Source organism: Macaca thibetana, chromosome X (genome assembly GCF_024542745.1).
Source record: "Macaca thibetana thibetana isolate TM-01 chromosome X, ASM2454274v1, whole genome shotgun sequence".
NCBI lineage: Eukaryota > Metazoa > Chordata > Mammalia > Primates > Cercopithecidae > Macaca > Macaca thibetana.
In genome coordinates, this window is record NC_065598.1 from 66,879,446 (window position 1) to 66,895,255 (window position 15,810).

Here is a 15,810-nt window from a genome sequence, read left to right on the forward strand (position 1 = left end):
AATGGAGTTTGGCCAGACAGAAAACTCTTAGACAGTAACCACCCACTGCAACCACACACCACAGAAAAAAAAAAACAAAAAACTGTAGCTGCACCCAAGCCAGCAAAGGCCAAGTAGATAACCCAGAGTTTCACTCTGGCCAGGCTCCCCCGTACTCTGGGGTAGTGTCAGAGAAGGCTGAGTATACAGCCTAAACTTCCATCCCCAAGGGATAACAAGACCCCCTTCCTGTTGGGTGGTGTCAGTGTCAGAGGAGGCCTGGTGGTGAGTCAGGACTTTCACCACAACATATCATTTAGTGAGGCCACTAGCCTCCCTCTCCTCCCCTCCCAAAATCTCTCTACCTCCTGACTGTGGTGTTAGTGGAAGCCCACCTGGGGAACAGTAAAAAGGCACTTCTGCCCCTTCCAGCTAGGGAGGCATCAGTGGAGGCCTAGTAGGGAGCTGGAATTTTTACCCCTGTACGGTAAAAAGGAGAAGCCCCCACTACACCTACCAACCAAGGCCAAGGAAGGAAATTGAACTTGAACCTCTACCTGTCAGTAACCAGGCAGTGGCCCTTTCCTCTGATGAAAATGGTGTCAGAAGAAGCCTACCAAAAACAAAAGATGTAAATGAAATCCAGAGTCTCATACTATAATATCCAGAAATTCCCAGGATGCAATAAAAATCACTCCATATCTAAGCCCAGCACCTATAGTCCCAGTTACTCAGGAGGCTGAGTTGGGAGAATCACTTGAGCCCAGGAGTTCAAGGTCAGCTTGGGCAATCTAGTGAGACCCTGTGTCTTTAAAAAAAAAAAAAAAAAAAAAAAAAAAAAAAAGGCCGGGCGCGGTGGCTCAAGCCTGTAATCCCAGCACTTTGGGAGGCCGAGACGGGCGGATCACGAGGTCAGGAGATCAAGACCATCCTGGCTAACACAGTGAAACCCCGTCTCTACTAAAAAATACAAAAAAAAATCTAGCCGGGCGAGGTAGCGGGCGCCTGTAGTCCCAGCTACTCGGGAGGCTGAGGCAGGAGAATGGCGTGAACCCGGGAGGCGGAGCTTGCAGTGAGCTGAGATCTGGCCACTGCACTCCAGCCTGGGCCACAGAGCGAGACTCCGCCAAAAAAAAAAAAAAAAAAAAAAAAAAATTCACTCATTATACCAAGAACCAGGAGACCTTCAATTTGAATGAGAAAGAGAAAGATTTCAACTATCTGACAAAGATTCTAAAGTGGCCAACAGGAAAAAAAAAAAAAAAATGCTTCTATGAGCAATCTATGAGCAATTACAAACAAGGTTAAAACAAATTTAAAAAATAGCAAGTCTTGGCAAATAAATAAGAGATACAATGAAGAATCAAATAAAACTTTATGGCCGGGCGCGGTGGCTCAAGCCTGTAATCCCAGCACTTTGGGAGGCCGAGACGGGTGGATCATGAGGTCAGGAGATCGAGACCATCCTGGCTAACACGGTGAAACCCCGTCTCTACTAAAAAATACAAAAAACTAGCCGGGCGAGGTGGCGGGCTCCTGTAGTCCCAGCTACTCGGGAGGCTGAGGCAGGAGAATGGCGTAAACCCGGGAGGCGGAGCTTGCAGTGAGCTGAGATCTGGCCACTGCACTCCAGCCTGGGTGACAGAGCGAGACTCCGTCTCAAAAAAAAAAAAAAAAAAAAAAAAAAAAACTTTATAACAAACTATAATAACCAAACTAAAAAACTCAGTGGATGAGCTCAAAAGGAGGATGGAGAGGATAGAGAAAAGAATCAGTGAACATAAAGATAGAACATTAGAAATTACCCGATCTGAACAACAATGAGAAAATAATAGACTTAAAAAGAAATGAACAGAGTTGGGCACAGTGGCTCATGCCTGTAATCTCAGCACTTTGGGAGGCTGAGGTGGGCAGATCACTTGAGCCCAGGAGTTCAAGACCAGCTTGGGCAACATGGCGAAACCCTGTCTCTACTAAAAATACAAAAATTAGCTGGATGTGGTGATGCACACCTGTAGTCCCAGCTACTCAGGAGGCTGAGGTGGGAGGATCACCTGAGCTTCGGAGATCGGGGCTGTAGTAAGCTGTGATTGTGCCACTGCAGTCTAGCTTGGGTGACAAAATGAAACCCAGTCTCAAAGAAAAAAAAAAATGAACAGAGCCTTAGGGATGCTTGGGACTATAACAAAGGACTTAACATTTACGTAATTGGAGATGTGGAAGAGGAAGAGAAAGAGCACGGGGCTAAAAAAAATTACTCAAGAAACAATGGCTGAAAATTTGGAAAAAGACATAAATGAACAGGTTCAAGAAGTTGAACAAACCCCAAATAGGATAAACTCAAATTCACCCCAAGGCACACCATAATCAAACTTCTGAAAACTAAAGATGGGAAACTTGAAAGCAGCAAGAGAGAAACAACACCTTACCTACAGAGGAAAAGGAATTCAAATGTGGCCAGGCACAGTGGCTAATACCTGTAATTCCAATACTTTGGGAGGCCAAGGCGGGAAGATTACCCAAGGCCAGGAGTTTGAGACCAGCCTGGGTAACATAATGAGACCTCGTCTCTACTAAAAATAAAAAAATTAACCAGGCGTGGTGTGCACCTGTAGTCCCACCTACTCAGCAGCCTGCTTGGGAGACTGAGACAGGAGGATCACTTTCAGGCCAGGAGTTTCGAGGCTGCAGTGAACTATGGTCACACCACTGCACTCCAGCCTGCTATATCTGGTGAAAATATCCTTCAGAAATGAGGGGGAAATCAAGACATTCTCAGACAAAGGAAAGCTAAGAGAATTTCTTGCCAGCAAACAAAGAATGGCTAAAGGAAGTTATCGAAACTTACAGATGAATAATGGTGAGCCATGATCATACCCCTGCACTCTAGCCTGAGTGAGTGAGCAACACCTACTGTTCAAAAAATATAGATAGATGGATAGATATATAGATACATAGATAGAGCAAATATAACAAGTCAAAACAAGTCAAATTGTTGACTTGATGAGGAAGACATACAGTGGTGCCCACCGTATTATTCTTCCAATATTTTAGTATGTTTGTAAATTTTCATTTTTAAAAATGTTGGAGAGGATATGTGGAGGAGAGATATATGATAAAGCAAGCATAGCAAAATGTTAATGAGAATCCTGGGCGGTGGGTAATTGGGTGTTCACTGTAAAATTCTTTGAATTTTTCTGTATGTTTGAAAACTTTCATATTAAACTGTGGGGGCAAAAAACTTGAAAAAAAAATCACAACTTGGTATCCTCCCCTACCTTTCCCAATCCATCTTACTGTGCTCTACTTTTTCTTTTTTCCATGGCACTTATCACCATATACACAGCACGTCTTTGAATAATGTTGTTTTCTTCAACATCATTTTGTTATAACATTGATGAGGGAAAAAAAAAAAGAAAAAACTAAAATGATTCCTGGCCAGAGCCACTGTCTGTGTGGAGTGTGCACACTCTCCCCATGTATGTGTGGGTTTTCTCCGGGTATTCCAGGGTACTGCGCTTCCTCCCACATCCCAGTGCACGTTAGGTGAATTGGCATGTCTAAATTGTCCCAGTGTGAGTGAGTGTGGGTGTGTATGTGAGTGCACCCTGTGACGGAATGGCATCCTGTCCAGGATTGGTTCCTGCCCTGTACCTTGAGCTGCTGTGATAGGCTCTGGCCACCCTTGACCCTGAACTGAAATAAGCAGATTGAAAAATGAATGAATGGATGGATGGATGCATGGAAGGATGGATAGATGGATGGATGGATGAATACAAAGTATTGTAAAATAAAAATGTGTAAAGTAGTTGATAATCATACAAATGCACAGTAAACTGTGAGGTAAGAAAGTGCTCATCGAGTCCACCATATTCGTGATTGTTTGCTTTTGAACTGCATGGTGGTAGGGAGGTGCTCCTCACAATTTTCACTTTGCATACATTTATTCCTTGGTTCAACCCACCACCACTTCCACTGCTGTCACTCGCTGGTTCACCAAAAATTAGGTAATTATTTACTTATTTTCATTAATCTTTCTATATGTGTGCATAGCTCATATTTATTTCAATGTTTAATATCAGAAGTGTTTTGGGTCTTTATTTAGAAGCTTGGTGATGTTTTGTGACCAGAAATATGCCATAGGAACTTAGCTCTTGTTTATATTAATTAGCCTATGGTAAAATTGGTTTTGTTATGCGTTGTTTCAGTTAGTCACAGTTTCCAAGGATCTACCAACAACATTAAATGAGGACCTATTGTACTACATAATTCACGTATTTATTGTGTTTATTTTTGTCTGTGTCCTCTCACTAGGAGGTAAGCTCCCCAAGGGCAGGGATTTGTTCTGTTTGTTCTGTTTTATTTTGTTTGCTGCTATATCCCCAAATCCTACAACAGTGTCTGGCACATAGCAAGTGTTCCATGCATATTTGTTGAATTAATGGTGAATCTCTGAGGGCCGGGCATGGTGGATCACACCTGTAATCCCAGCGCTTTGGGAGGCCAAGGTGGGTGGATCACTTGACGTTGGGAGTTCGAAACCAGCCTGGCCAACATGATGAAACCCTGTCTCTACAAGGAAAATACAAAAATTAGCCGGGCATGGTGGCAGGAGCCTGTAGTCCTGGCTACTTGGGAGGCTGAGGCAGGAGAATCGTTTGAACCTGGGAAGCTGAGGTTGCAATGAACTGAGATCACACCACTGCACTCCGGCCTGGGTGACAGAATGAGAATCCGTCTCAAAAAAAAAAAAAAAAAAAAAAAAAAAAGAAAGAAAGAAAAGAAAAGAAAAGAATCTCTGTATCCCTAATACCTAGGTCAAGGTCTTGCATGGAGTAGGTGCTCAATGAATATTTGCTGAATTGAACTGAGATGTAAATTCTGCAGGAGAACTTAGAATAGACCTGTCGTACTAGAGTGGTTCACAGCATGGACTCTGGAGTCAAATAATCAGGATTTGCATCCTGATTCTGTCACTTCCAGCTGTGTTACCTAGCTGTGTTAATATCTTTGAGCCTCAATTTCTCATTGGTAAAATGAAGATAATAATAGCATCAGCTTGGTAGGATTTGGGTTTGCATGTTATGCACTTAGGACATTGTAAAGACCCAATAATTGGTAGCTAAAAACAAAACAAGAACTGCAAAAAAGATAGTCTTTCATGTACGTCATCCTTCCTCCATTCCCCCGACAAGCTGAGCCAGGAGAAGGTAAGGAGATGTCCTTGGACAAGTATTCCTAAGCTCAATTCCAGACCCACAGAAGGGTTTCTCTCCTTCAAATCCCTTCTTACCTTTTCACCTGTCCTGGACTCTCATCTTGATATCCTGAAGTTCCTTCCCCCATCATAACCATGCAGGGGTGGAGTGGAGGAGATAGGGGTTTGTGGGCCAGGGACAAGGACTTAGAGCTTTGTGTTAATCCCTGTTCTAGGGTTGAGTTCCTTACTGGTGATGGTAGAAGGTCAAGTGTGAGGTCACAGTAATTTCAGGGCCTAGAGATAGAACAATAGTCTTGTGGAGGAGGTATTGACAGGACAGCGGGCCTCATATGCTGCTTTCTTCCTTGGTCCCCTGTAAGAGAAAGCACCTCCCTCACTCTGCTCCAACGTCCCTTCTGTCCATCCTGCTACCTCGTCTTTACTTCTGGTGGCCCCAGCTCAGGGCAAGCCTGGGGACCCATTGAGCATCTTCCTGCAACTCCCTCTTGGAAGTGGGATGGGGTGGAGTGGGCAGAGGACAGGCTAAAATTGGCGATATAAGGGCACAAGATCGGGTGCCTGAGCTCTCTGGTGGCCCACGTCCTCTGCCCCCACCTTAGGGCCAACAGTTCCCTAGAGACTGGGGGAGCTGGGGCTGCGCCTGGGGGCGCCACTGCCTCTGTTCCTTTAAGGAGCCGCTGTTTAGCATTCCTACCGCTGCCGCTGCCGCTGCCTGCCTCTGCGCGCTGATTGGCTGGAATCAACTGAGAAGGGAGCCAGGGAGAGATGCTCTTGACTCCACTCAGATCCATCCTGGGGACCAGAGCAGAAGCGGTCCTCACAGCACCCAGTCTCTGCTTGAGCTCCCGCTTCTTCTTTGCCGCTGGGCCTCGGCCCAGGAGCCACGACCGGCGACACGGAGCCGCCAGTGCTGGAGGGGGAGCCGTGGGTGCGGGGCAGCGTGGGGGCTGAGGCCCCGGGACGCCCGCCCGGCCCCAGGCCCCGCTCAGCCCGGGCGCCCCCACGGGTGCCCCCCCCTTCTTGGTCCGAGCAGTGTGAGTGTGCCCGGGAGCCCGGCGGCGGCGGCGGTGGCGGCGGCGGTGGCGGCGGCGTGGAAACCGGCGTCGGCTGGGGGGTCCGAGCCGCGGGGGGCAGTGCCATGCACAAGCACCAGCACTGCTGTAAGTGCCCTGAGTGCTATGAGGTGACCCGCCTGGCCGCCCTGCGGCGCCTCGAGCCTCCGGGCTACGGGGACTGGCAGGTCCCCGACCCCTACGGGCCAGGTGGGGGCAACGGCGCCAGCGCGGGTTATGGGGGCTACAGCTCGCAGACCTTGCCCTCGCAGGCGGGGGCCACCCCCACCCCTCGCACCAAGGCCAAGCTCATCCCCACCGGCCGGGATGTGGGGCCGGTGCCTCCTAAGCCAGTCCCGGGCAAGAGCACCCCCAAACTCAACGGCAGCGGCCCCAGCTGGTGGCCAGAGTGCACCTGTACCAACCGGGACTGGTATGAGCAGGTATGGACCAGCGGCGGGGGGAGCGGTGGGGCAACCCAGGAGGGCTGGAGAGTGGGGGCCTAGAGGCCTGGGATGCAGTAGGGGTCGCTGGGGCTCCAAGCCTGTGGACCCCGAGCCCTAGCATTGCAGCTGGGCAAAGAGAGGTGGTGGGAAATGTGTGGTTCCCTGTGTGTGTCTGTTTGGGGGTCTCCATTAGAAGGAGATTGGGAGGAGCCGTGTGTGTCAGGGGGTAAGGGCATGGTGGAGGGGCACATTTTCCTGTGTGGGGGAATTGGGTTTGTCTCTGTGGGGGTTTGGCAGTGTCTCTGTGTCTGGCAGGGGGCGGGAGGTTCTGCGGGGGCTGTGTGTGGTGTGTGTCTCCACAGGAGGGGAGGAGGGGGCATGGTGCTCTGCGTAGGGGGGACATATGTGTGTGTATGTATGTTGGGGTGTGTGGAGGAAGACAGTGGAGCTGCCGGGAATCCGTGTGGAGGAGCCCATGTGCCTGGCTCACTGAGCTTCATCCCTCGATGCCATGAGTCCCTCTCCGTCCCAGTCCCTTTGTGTGTGGATGTGCACATGGATGTGTGGAGATGTCACTCTGAATGTGGAGAGGTCTCTGTAGAGGAGGCTGCAGGGATGGCTGTGTTTGTGTGTGTGGCTACATGTATATGTGTGTGAGCATGTGGCTGCAAGAGTGTGCACGCGTGTGCCTGGTGTGTGTGTGTGTGTGTGTGTGTGTGTTGTCTCTGGGGAGAGGCGATTGACAGGCAAGGGAGGGGAGAGGAAGGAGGCGAGAGACACGTCCCAAGCAAGGCTGAGAGGCTGCTGAGAAGGACAGACTCTTTTGTCCAAGCAGCTCTGAAGTGTGTGTGCCGGGGTGGGGTGGCGGGGGGGGGGGGAGATCTGAAGGAACTGAAGCAAGCTTCCTTGCTCTAGAGCAGGCATGGTGCCTGGAGCCGGCAAGGGGCAGCTGCCCTGGTGCAGGGACTGGCCCCAGTGGGGCATGTCCCCCTTGGGTACCTCCAGATGTGAGAGGGCTTAGCCCCCCCAGCCTTGACTTGGCACAGCTTGGGAGCCCCTGGGTGCTGGGCACAACTCCGGCTTCCACTCCCAGCCTAAACTGCCAGCTTAGAAAATGGAAGGAGCATCTGTGGGAGAAGCAGCAAAATGGAGGCTGGGCTGGCAGAGCCAGGTCCCTGGCACGCAAGGCGGAGGGCCTGTCTGGTTATCTGGCTCTGCAGCTCCTAGGATGGGGAGAGAGGAAGAGGAGGCTTTGCTGTTGAGGGCAGGTGATGACTTCCCCAAGCTGGTGACCGTTCTGGCTGCCTCTGCCCTCTGGGGATAGGATGTGCTCTCACTCAGAGGCAAAGGTGGGGACTTCCTGGGGAGAAGAGCCCTCGGTTCTGGCCTTCTGTCTGTCCACACTTACTGCTTCCCCACATCCCTTGCCTTGGCCTCTTGCCCTTTCCAGCGAGTCCCTCTCTCTCCTTTGCCCCCTCTGTCCTGGAGGCCTTTCCCTTGCAAACACCCTCTTATGCTTGTCCTGCCTGGCTGGGAGACAGGTGGCAATCCCAGGCTGGGCCAATTGGCCAAGGTTTCTTTGCCAGGGCTGATCCCCGGATGGCTCTTGGCCCTGAGAACAAGGTCCCTGAGTAGGGGTGGGAGCTAGAGGGTGTACCACGGGGAACGGGAAGCCTCTGGGTACCACTTGGGCTGGGCTTGAGGCCTGGCTTGTCACATGTGGGCACACATGGTACACCAAATGCACACAAGAGCCACATGGGTGTCCTTTTGCTTGTGTCTGTTGCATGGTACTTAAGGCAGCTGTATTGGTTTCGGGTCTCTAAAGAGCCTTCAGTTCTTCTCCCTGGGGTCACAGACCAGGGTGAGGCTGCAGCTGGAGTCCTCCCACCAAGTCCCACAGCTGTAGGGCCAGCCCAGAAATGGTGGAGGCATGACAAGCTAGTCCTCTCCCCGTCTCCTCCTCTCTGCTTCTTGAAGCCAAAGCTGTGTGGGGTGGAGGTGGGATGGGGGAAGCAGAGCAGGACATGTGGAGGAGCCCCCACCCTGGTTTCCAGCTCCCCGCTTCTGAGGAGGAGGCCAGAGGTCAGGGAAGGGACAACATAGCCAGAGAAAGGTGGGGGAGGGGTGCCAGGATCCCTGGGGAGACAGGCAAGAGGGCTTTTCCATTCTTGGAGGTAAGAGTGAGAGCTAGCAGGCAGGTGCTGCTTGTATGTCCAGAATCACATTTTCACTTGACAAATGGATACACACATGTCCTGTCTGGGAGGCCATCTCTGTGGGTTGGTCAAATCACCCCTGTGTTTCTGACCCCTTCCCTTGCCTCTTCTTGCATGGCTACTGCATATTGAAGACCACGGACTCTGCTGCCAGTCAGTCTGTGGGTCACCAACTTCTCCCTCATGGGGAATCTTGTTTACCTTGCTCCAGTCCCACCCTCGGCTTTGTCTCTGACTCCTGACCAGCTCCCACCCTCACCCTTTCTGCTGAGAAACACGAAGGGCTCAGGGCCAAAAATCCTTTGGTAGAAAATGGATTAGGACTTTGACTCCTTCTGCCTATTTGAGGAATTGGGTTCCTGGAGTCCAAGAAGGAGGTATAGAGTGAAGACTCACGAGGTGCTCCAAAGTGGGGCAACTGTCCTTTCTCCCATGAGCTCTGCTGGGGTATGGGGATGAGTGACCAAAACATCAAGGGCCTTAAGAGCTTACTGTAATCAAAAGAACACCTAGAGATCCCATTGCTCTGCCGCTAACTCCCAGTGTGCCCTTAGGCACATCCCATGTCCTCTCTGGGCCTCCGTGTCACCTACTGTCACATGAAGGGGATAGGACAAGATGATGTCTGCTGTCCTTCCAGTTCGGGCACAGTGGGAGTCTATGATCCCCCAGTCAGGGAGAACTGTGGTTCAGAAGGGGAAGGGCTATCTGTCTAGGCCACTGGGTATCCCCTATGGAAACTGGGTGTGGCATGGTTTGCCCGCCATGCTCCATCTCTGCCATCCCCCTTAGGCCAGCCCTGCACTCCTCCTAGTGAACCCCGAGGCACTGAAGCCCAGCCTCTCGGTGAGTGCATCACTGGCTGGCTCAGTCTCAGACAATTGATCTGGGCTAAATGAGCGGCTGGGTTTGGAAGCAAAGCAGGGGTGGGGGGTGAGTGGGGAGTGGCCTCTTCCGGGTTAGCCTGTCCTCATCTGTGGCCAAGAGGTGACCTGGGGTGCACTTGGGCTCTTCTACATTGTGGGAGTAGGGGAGGAGGCAGATTGACCAAGGGGCAGATGACTGGAAGGGCAGGGGGCACTGAGGGAATTGCCTGTGTCTCCCCCTAGGTGAATGGCAGCGATGGCATGTTCAAATATGAGGAAATTGTACTTGAGCGGGTGAGTCTGCCAGTGGGGAAAAGCGGAAAGGGAAGGAGAGGGTTGGAGCCAGGAGAGGGGAGACCCCCGAATCATGGTTTCAAGACCCATGGGGGGACCTGCATTAAGAGGATGGAGAAACAGCGGCCCTCAGAGGCCGCTTCACTGCATCAATCAATCAACTCACTAGCAAATATTAATTGACCTTGTTCACTGAGGCCTGGGGTATTGGGGAGGGGATGGGTTTCCCAGAATGGTCAGCAGAGGCCGGGTTTCTGACAAATGTGCCCAGCCTGCCATGGCCCCTTCTGAGACCTGGAGAACTAGCTCTGGGACATAAGGGGAGATGGGGTACCCAGAACTCTCTTTTTTGCCCTCAGAGAGAACAGACTGTGCCTTTCTTCCCACTTCTGCAGGGCAACTCTGGCCTGGGCTTCAGTATTGCAGGTGGCATCGACAATCCCCATGTCCCTGATGACCCTGGCATCTTTATTACCAAGATTATCCCTGGTGGAGCAGCTGCCATGGATGGGAGGCTGGGGTGAGATGGCCTGGAAGCAGGGTTGTGGGTGGCAAGGACAGGATAGAGATGAGGGGAGGAAAGCCTGCCTGGCAGGATGACCCTTCCATTAGATCTGAGGGCAGGGTGGGAGGGCAGAGGAGGGGAGGACAGAGAAGTGGGAGGAAGCGGGAGAGGGGGTGGAGGGGTGGGGGCACAGTGTCATGCGTCTCGGGCTTCCCCCACAGGGTGAATGACTGTGTGCTGCGGGTGAATGAGGTGGACGTGTCGGAGGTGGTACACAGCCGGGCGGTGGAGGCGCTGAAGGAGGCAGGCCCTGTGGTGCGATTGGTGGTGCGGAGACGACAGCCTCCACCTGAGACCATCATGGAGGTCAACCTGCTCAAAGGGCCCAAAGGTGCGGCCCTCCAGGTTCCTGTGCTCCAGCCAGAGCCCTAGGCCCCAGATCCCATCTGGCCCCATAGGGAATTGGAAGGGAATGGCCTTACTCCTTGCCTGACTCCCCCTGTTCCAACTCACAGCCTACTTTTTTGACCTCAGGCCTCACCCTTACTCATCTGGGGATGGCAGCTTAGTGTTTGGATCCCCCGGAGGGAGCTCCTGTGGGGCCAGTGGGTTGGCTGGGGGAGGGGGCTTGGATTTGGGATCGACAACACTTTAACCTCTCCTTGTGGGCCTCTCCTACCCCCTGCTGGCTTCCACTCAGGCCTGGGTTTCAGCATTGCTGGGGGTATTGGCAACCAGCACATCCCAGGAGACAACAGCATCTACATCACCAAGATCATTGAGGGGGGTGCTGCTCAGAAGGATGGACGCCTACAGATCGGGGACCGGCTGCTGGCGGTGAGACAGACTTCACGGGGATGCCCAAATGGTAGGGTAGGGAGGAGGAGCTCCAGTACCCCTCACTCTGCCTAAACCTCACTCAGGGATGAGGCATCATGGGGGAATTTCAAGAGTTATCATCTGTGTTGTGTTTGCCCAGATACAAAGGCCCTACTTCTTTCTGTGGCCAGGGTCTTGCCCTATCCCCTACTTCCTGCCTCCGCTCCTCACAGCGCTATACTTGGGCCTCTGTTAGCATGCTGTTGAATTTCACTGAAAAGGCATCCCTCGGGTTCCCTGGAGAAGCCTCTCCTTCTCCCAAGTCCCAGCCTGAGGCCTCTCGTCTTCTAGGTGAACAACACCAATCTGCAGGATGTGAGGCACGAGGAAGCTGTGGCCTCACTGAAGAACACATCTGATATGGTGTATTTGAAGGTGGCCAAGCCAGGCAGCCTCCACCTCAACGACATGTACGCTCCCCCTGACTACGCCAGCAGTACGTACTCATCAGCCCCTGTCCCTGGCCTAAAGCTCTGTCCCCTGGTTTCTGGAGGGGAAGAAGTTCATACCCCTTGTTAAGACAGGCCAAGCAGCTTTGCTCACTGTAGCAGCCAATAAGGTTTATCTGAGGTGCCATTATTATTAATTGAAAACTTTACTCAGTGCCCCACCGTGAAGACTTGCCATAGAGTCAGCATTGGCAATTTTTGACAACTTCTATGGACAGTGAATTTTAAAAAGAGGAAAAAGAGAAGCTGCAGAGGATAGTGCACAGAAGTGAGTCCGGATCCCAGGTCTGTCTTTGTTTTTTTGTTTGTTTATTTGAGACAGAGTCTCGCTCTGTTGCCAGGGTGGAGTGCAGTGGCACGATCTTGGCTCACTGCAACCTCCGCCTCCCAGGTGCAAGCAATTCTCCTGCCTCAGCCTCCCGAGTAGCTGGGACTACAGGCGCCTGCCACCACACCTGGCTGATTTTTTGTATTTTTAGTAGAGACGGGGTTTCTCCATGTTGGCCAGGATGGTCTCAATCTCCTGACCTCGTGATCCGCCCGCCTCGGACTCCCAAAGTGCTGGGATTACAGGCGTGAACCACCGTGCCCGGCCCCCAGCTCTGTCCCTTAGAGCTGGGTGCCCTTAGACAAGTCCCTTTCACCTGTTTTTTGTTTCCTCTTTGGCAAAAAGGAGCTAATGATGTATGTGCTGCCTTCCTCATAGGACTGCTGCAAGGATCAAATGAGATCATGGATGAGAAAGCCCTTGGAAAACTGTATTAGGCTATAGAGATGTGAGGGATTATTATTAGTCACACCTCTAGTCATGCCTTTCTTTGTAGACTGCCTTGACTTCAGCTCTTTCTAAGACTCACAGGAGTGAGCCAAGGATTTAGAAAGGGACTGCGGAGGAGGAACCCTGGGTGGCGGGTGGATGGAGTGGGGAGGTGCGGCCTGAGGAATCAGCATCCCTGAGTCTCTTTTGCACCTGAAGTGGGCTGTGGGGGAAAGTCCTTGGAGGAGTTTGGGGTACCTGCCTCGACCAGTCTCTGAACTTTTGTCTCCCTTTCTGGATTCCAGCTTTTACTGCCTTGGCTGACAACCACATAAGCCATAATTCCAGCCTGGGTTATCTCGGGGCTGTGGAGAGCAAGGTCAGCTACCCTGCTCCTCCTCAGGTTCCCCCCACCCGCTACTCTCCTATTCCCAGGCACATGCTGGCTGAGGAGGACTTCACCAGGTAAGACCAACCCGCTCCCCCCCCACTCAACATCCCATTCAATCTACCCAGAAATTGGGGAGGGGAGGAATCCGTTTCTCCGTTTCTGGCCGGCCACAGGCTCCTTGTAGTATGGAAAAGAAGAGGGTAAGACCCTCATCACTCCCGGCTTTGGGGTCCGAGGCCCTCTCTCAGGCCTTGGGGACCTAGAGAGGGACAGAAGTGGCTGCAGGGACAAGTTCTACCATCAGGGGGAGTGCCGAGTGAGTGGCCCCGGTCCAAAAGTGCAGATAAAGAAACGATGGGGTGGAGTGTTTTAGGGGGCTGAGGAGGTGAGGGCAGCGGAGTTTCCTGCCCTGAGATAGTTGCAGCCCGCTCTGCTGCAACCATTTCAAATTAGGGAAGAAAGTAGTTCAGCCGGTGAGGCTGGCGGGACTCTGACCGGCCCGGTGGCCTCGCCGGCAACGGCCCCGCCCCGCCCCGCTGGCGGCGGCGGCGGCGGCGGCGGCTGCGCGGGGCCTGGAACTGGTCGGGCCGGCCGGGGTTCCGGGGGACAGGTTTGCAGGGTGGGGCCGGGGAGGCTGGCGGGCAGGCAGCAGTGGAGCCGGAAGGGTAGGCGGCCGGGGGAGAGACAGAGGAGCTATGGAGAGGGCCCGCAAGTTCTCCAAGGGCCCCGGCTTGGCCACGGGCTTGGGCTCCGCCTCCGCTTCGGCCTGGAGGAGGGCTTCGCAGAGGTGGGCCTGGCCGCTCCGCTCCCTGCGGCCCGGAGGGGATGCCAGGTAGGAGTGGAGGGCTAGGAGCAAGAGCATCTGGAGCTCAGGGAGGGAGCCTCGCTCCTGAGACTGGGAGCAAGAAAGGAAGAGTCTTGCTTGGGGCTTTGGGCTCCTCCGAGGAAAGATGCTTGTAACAAGTGAAGGCGGTGGGCCGGGAACGTGCCCTGGGAGTTGGGCTGATGGCACTGTGACCTTTTACAGAGGGCTTCGTTAGATGTGGTTAGTTTTACTCGCATTTTTCATGTGCTTGTCTGCTCTCTTCAGTTTGGCTTCTAAACTCCTTTTGGGAACCTGGGGTCCCCCTAAGAACCCAGGCGCTGCAACCCCCTGGGACTACATAGTGTTAGCTGCTGATTAAATATGTTGTTGGGGCAGCAGGTAGGAGGGGTCATAGTTGATGGGTGAAATTTTGAGACTGCAGAAGAGTATCTGTGAAGTAAGTGTGCACTTCCTGTGGATGATGAGTGCAGTCAACCCCAGGGTGACTTCACTGCCCCAACTGCTTCCTCTTCTTGTGGTCCAGGGTCCATCACACGGATTGGTAGGATAGGAGTATCTGGGAAGGAAGAGGACCAGTGAGTGGGCTCTGAGATTTGGTCTCTGAAGTTCAGGGTAGGAATTTGTTGACCCGAGAGAGTAGGGGACTGTCCACTGGGAAGTTGACTGCGAGCCCTTGGAAAGAAGGGAGGGAAGAGGAACTGAAACTTGGCACCTGACAGAACAGCAGCCAAGCAGGTTTCAGGAGACAAAGGGAGGCTCTGGGTATCATACACAGGGAACCACATCCTGACTCCCTACAGCAAGTATGGACCTTGTTCCAGGCTGGCCCTCAAAGGACAACAGTCCGTATCTACCTAGTCCTTACTCCTCCACTCCTTTCCCACCAGAGAGCCCCGCAAGATCATCCTGCACAAAGGTTCCACAGGCCTGGGCTTCAACATCGTAGGAGGAGAGGATGGAGAAGGCATTTTTGTCTCCTTCATCCTGGCAGGAGGCCCAGCTGACCTGAGTGGGGAGCTGCGCAGGGGAGACCGGATCTTATCGGTGAGGAGACAAAGGAGAGGTGGGAGGATGGGAACTGCGCCAGTGTAAACTGGAGAGCCAGAGACCTTACTTCCTCCGAGGAATGCTTCTTGAGATGAGGGGAGGGCTAAGGACTGGAGAAAACTTAATCTTGTTTTTGTAGACATCCTTAGTGACAGGGACCAGGACCAGACTTACCTTTGAGGAGGAAATGAATGCCTCTCGGATCTTAACCCTGATTGGCATTCGACCTTTATGAAGATAATTATTACACTAGAGATGTCGTATCCTTTAGGCCTTGTTTTAGGGGGCAAGGTTGGAATATTGGGAAAGGCATCTAAACAGGCTTAGGGGTGGGGTACCCATTTCCCTCACCTAACTGCTAGTGCAGAGGACCCCCTTTCTTGCTTTTGGGGTGGCTCACAGCTTCTCTCTTTGGACAGGTGAATGGAGTGAATCTGAGGAATGCAACTCATGAGCAGGCTGCAGCTGCTCTGAAACGGGCCGGCCAGTCAGTCACCATTGTGGCCCAGTACAGACCTGAAGGTAGGAGAAGGGAAGGTGGGAAGAGATGATGTGGGGGAGTTAGACTTACATTACGTGCTGGCTTTTTGCCATCCTAGGTAACAAAGCCACTTGACCAGGTCCCTTCTACCCTAGGGCAGTAACCTCTTCCTCTCTCCTTTTCCTTCTGGATAGGGGTTGGTTTGGGCAGCTTGGAAGCATCAATTAAGGCTGTGCTCAGAGCCTGCTGATGTGGGCTGCAGTGCAGGAGAAGGCCAGTAGTGGGCAGCAGCCTACGGGAAGCAGCATCCAAAGATTAGGGCGATTGGAAAAAGGGGAGGGGGCGGAGGGCCCACAGGAGAAGACAGGGAACTGTGTTCCCTGGAAGAGGAGAGCGGC

General features: G+C 52.7%; 1 protein-coding gene and 1 pseudogene across 7 annotated transcripts in view; both read left to right on the forward strand.

Moving 5' to 3' along the window:
• The first annotated feature begins 5,973 nt into the window (after positions 1 to 5,973).
• The window catches only part of DLG3 (discs large MAGUK scaffold protein 3), a 58,656-nt gene continuing 48,819 nt past the window's right edge, over positions 5,974 to 15,810 (forward strand). For 4 of the 7 annotated variants that reach the window (XM_050776220.1, XM_050776221.1, XM_050776222.1 and 1 more), the window contains exons 1-10: positions 6,317 to 6,695; positions 9,710 to 9,763; positions 10,027 to 10,077; positions 10,473 to 10,597; positions 10,804 to 10,973; positions 11,283 to 11,419; positions 11,753 to 11,897; positions 12,973 to 13,132; positions 14,772 to 14,928; positions 15,351 to 15,453. In XM_050776220.1, coding sequence (XP_050632177.1) covers positions 6,339 to 6,695; positions 9,710 to 9,763; positions 10,027 to 10,077; positions 10,473 to 10,597; positions 10,804 to 10,973; positions 11,283 to 11,419; positions 11,753 to 11,897; positions 12,973 to 13,132; positions 14,772 to 14,928; positions 15,351 to 15,453 — 1,459 coding nt within the window. In that variant the 5' untranslated portion in view covers positions 6,317 to 6,338. Of the gene's footprint in view, positions 6,696 to 9,709; positions 9,764 to 10,026; positions 10,078 to 10,472; positions 10,598 to 10,803; positions 10,974 to 11,282; positions 11,420 to 11,752; positions 11,898 to 12,972; positions 13,133 to 13,416; positions 13,891 to 14,771; positions 14,929 to 15,350; positions 15,454 to 15,810 lie in introns of those variants that run through there. The other 3 variants (XM_050776225.1, XM_050776223.1, XM_050776226.1) reach the window with 3 other exon arrangements.
• On the forward strand, positions 11,993 to 12,145 carry LOC126947093 (uncharacterized; annotated as a pseudogene).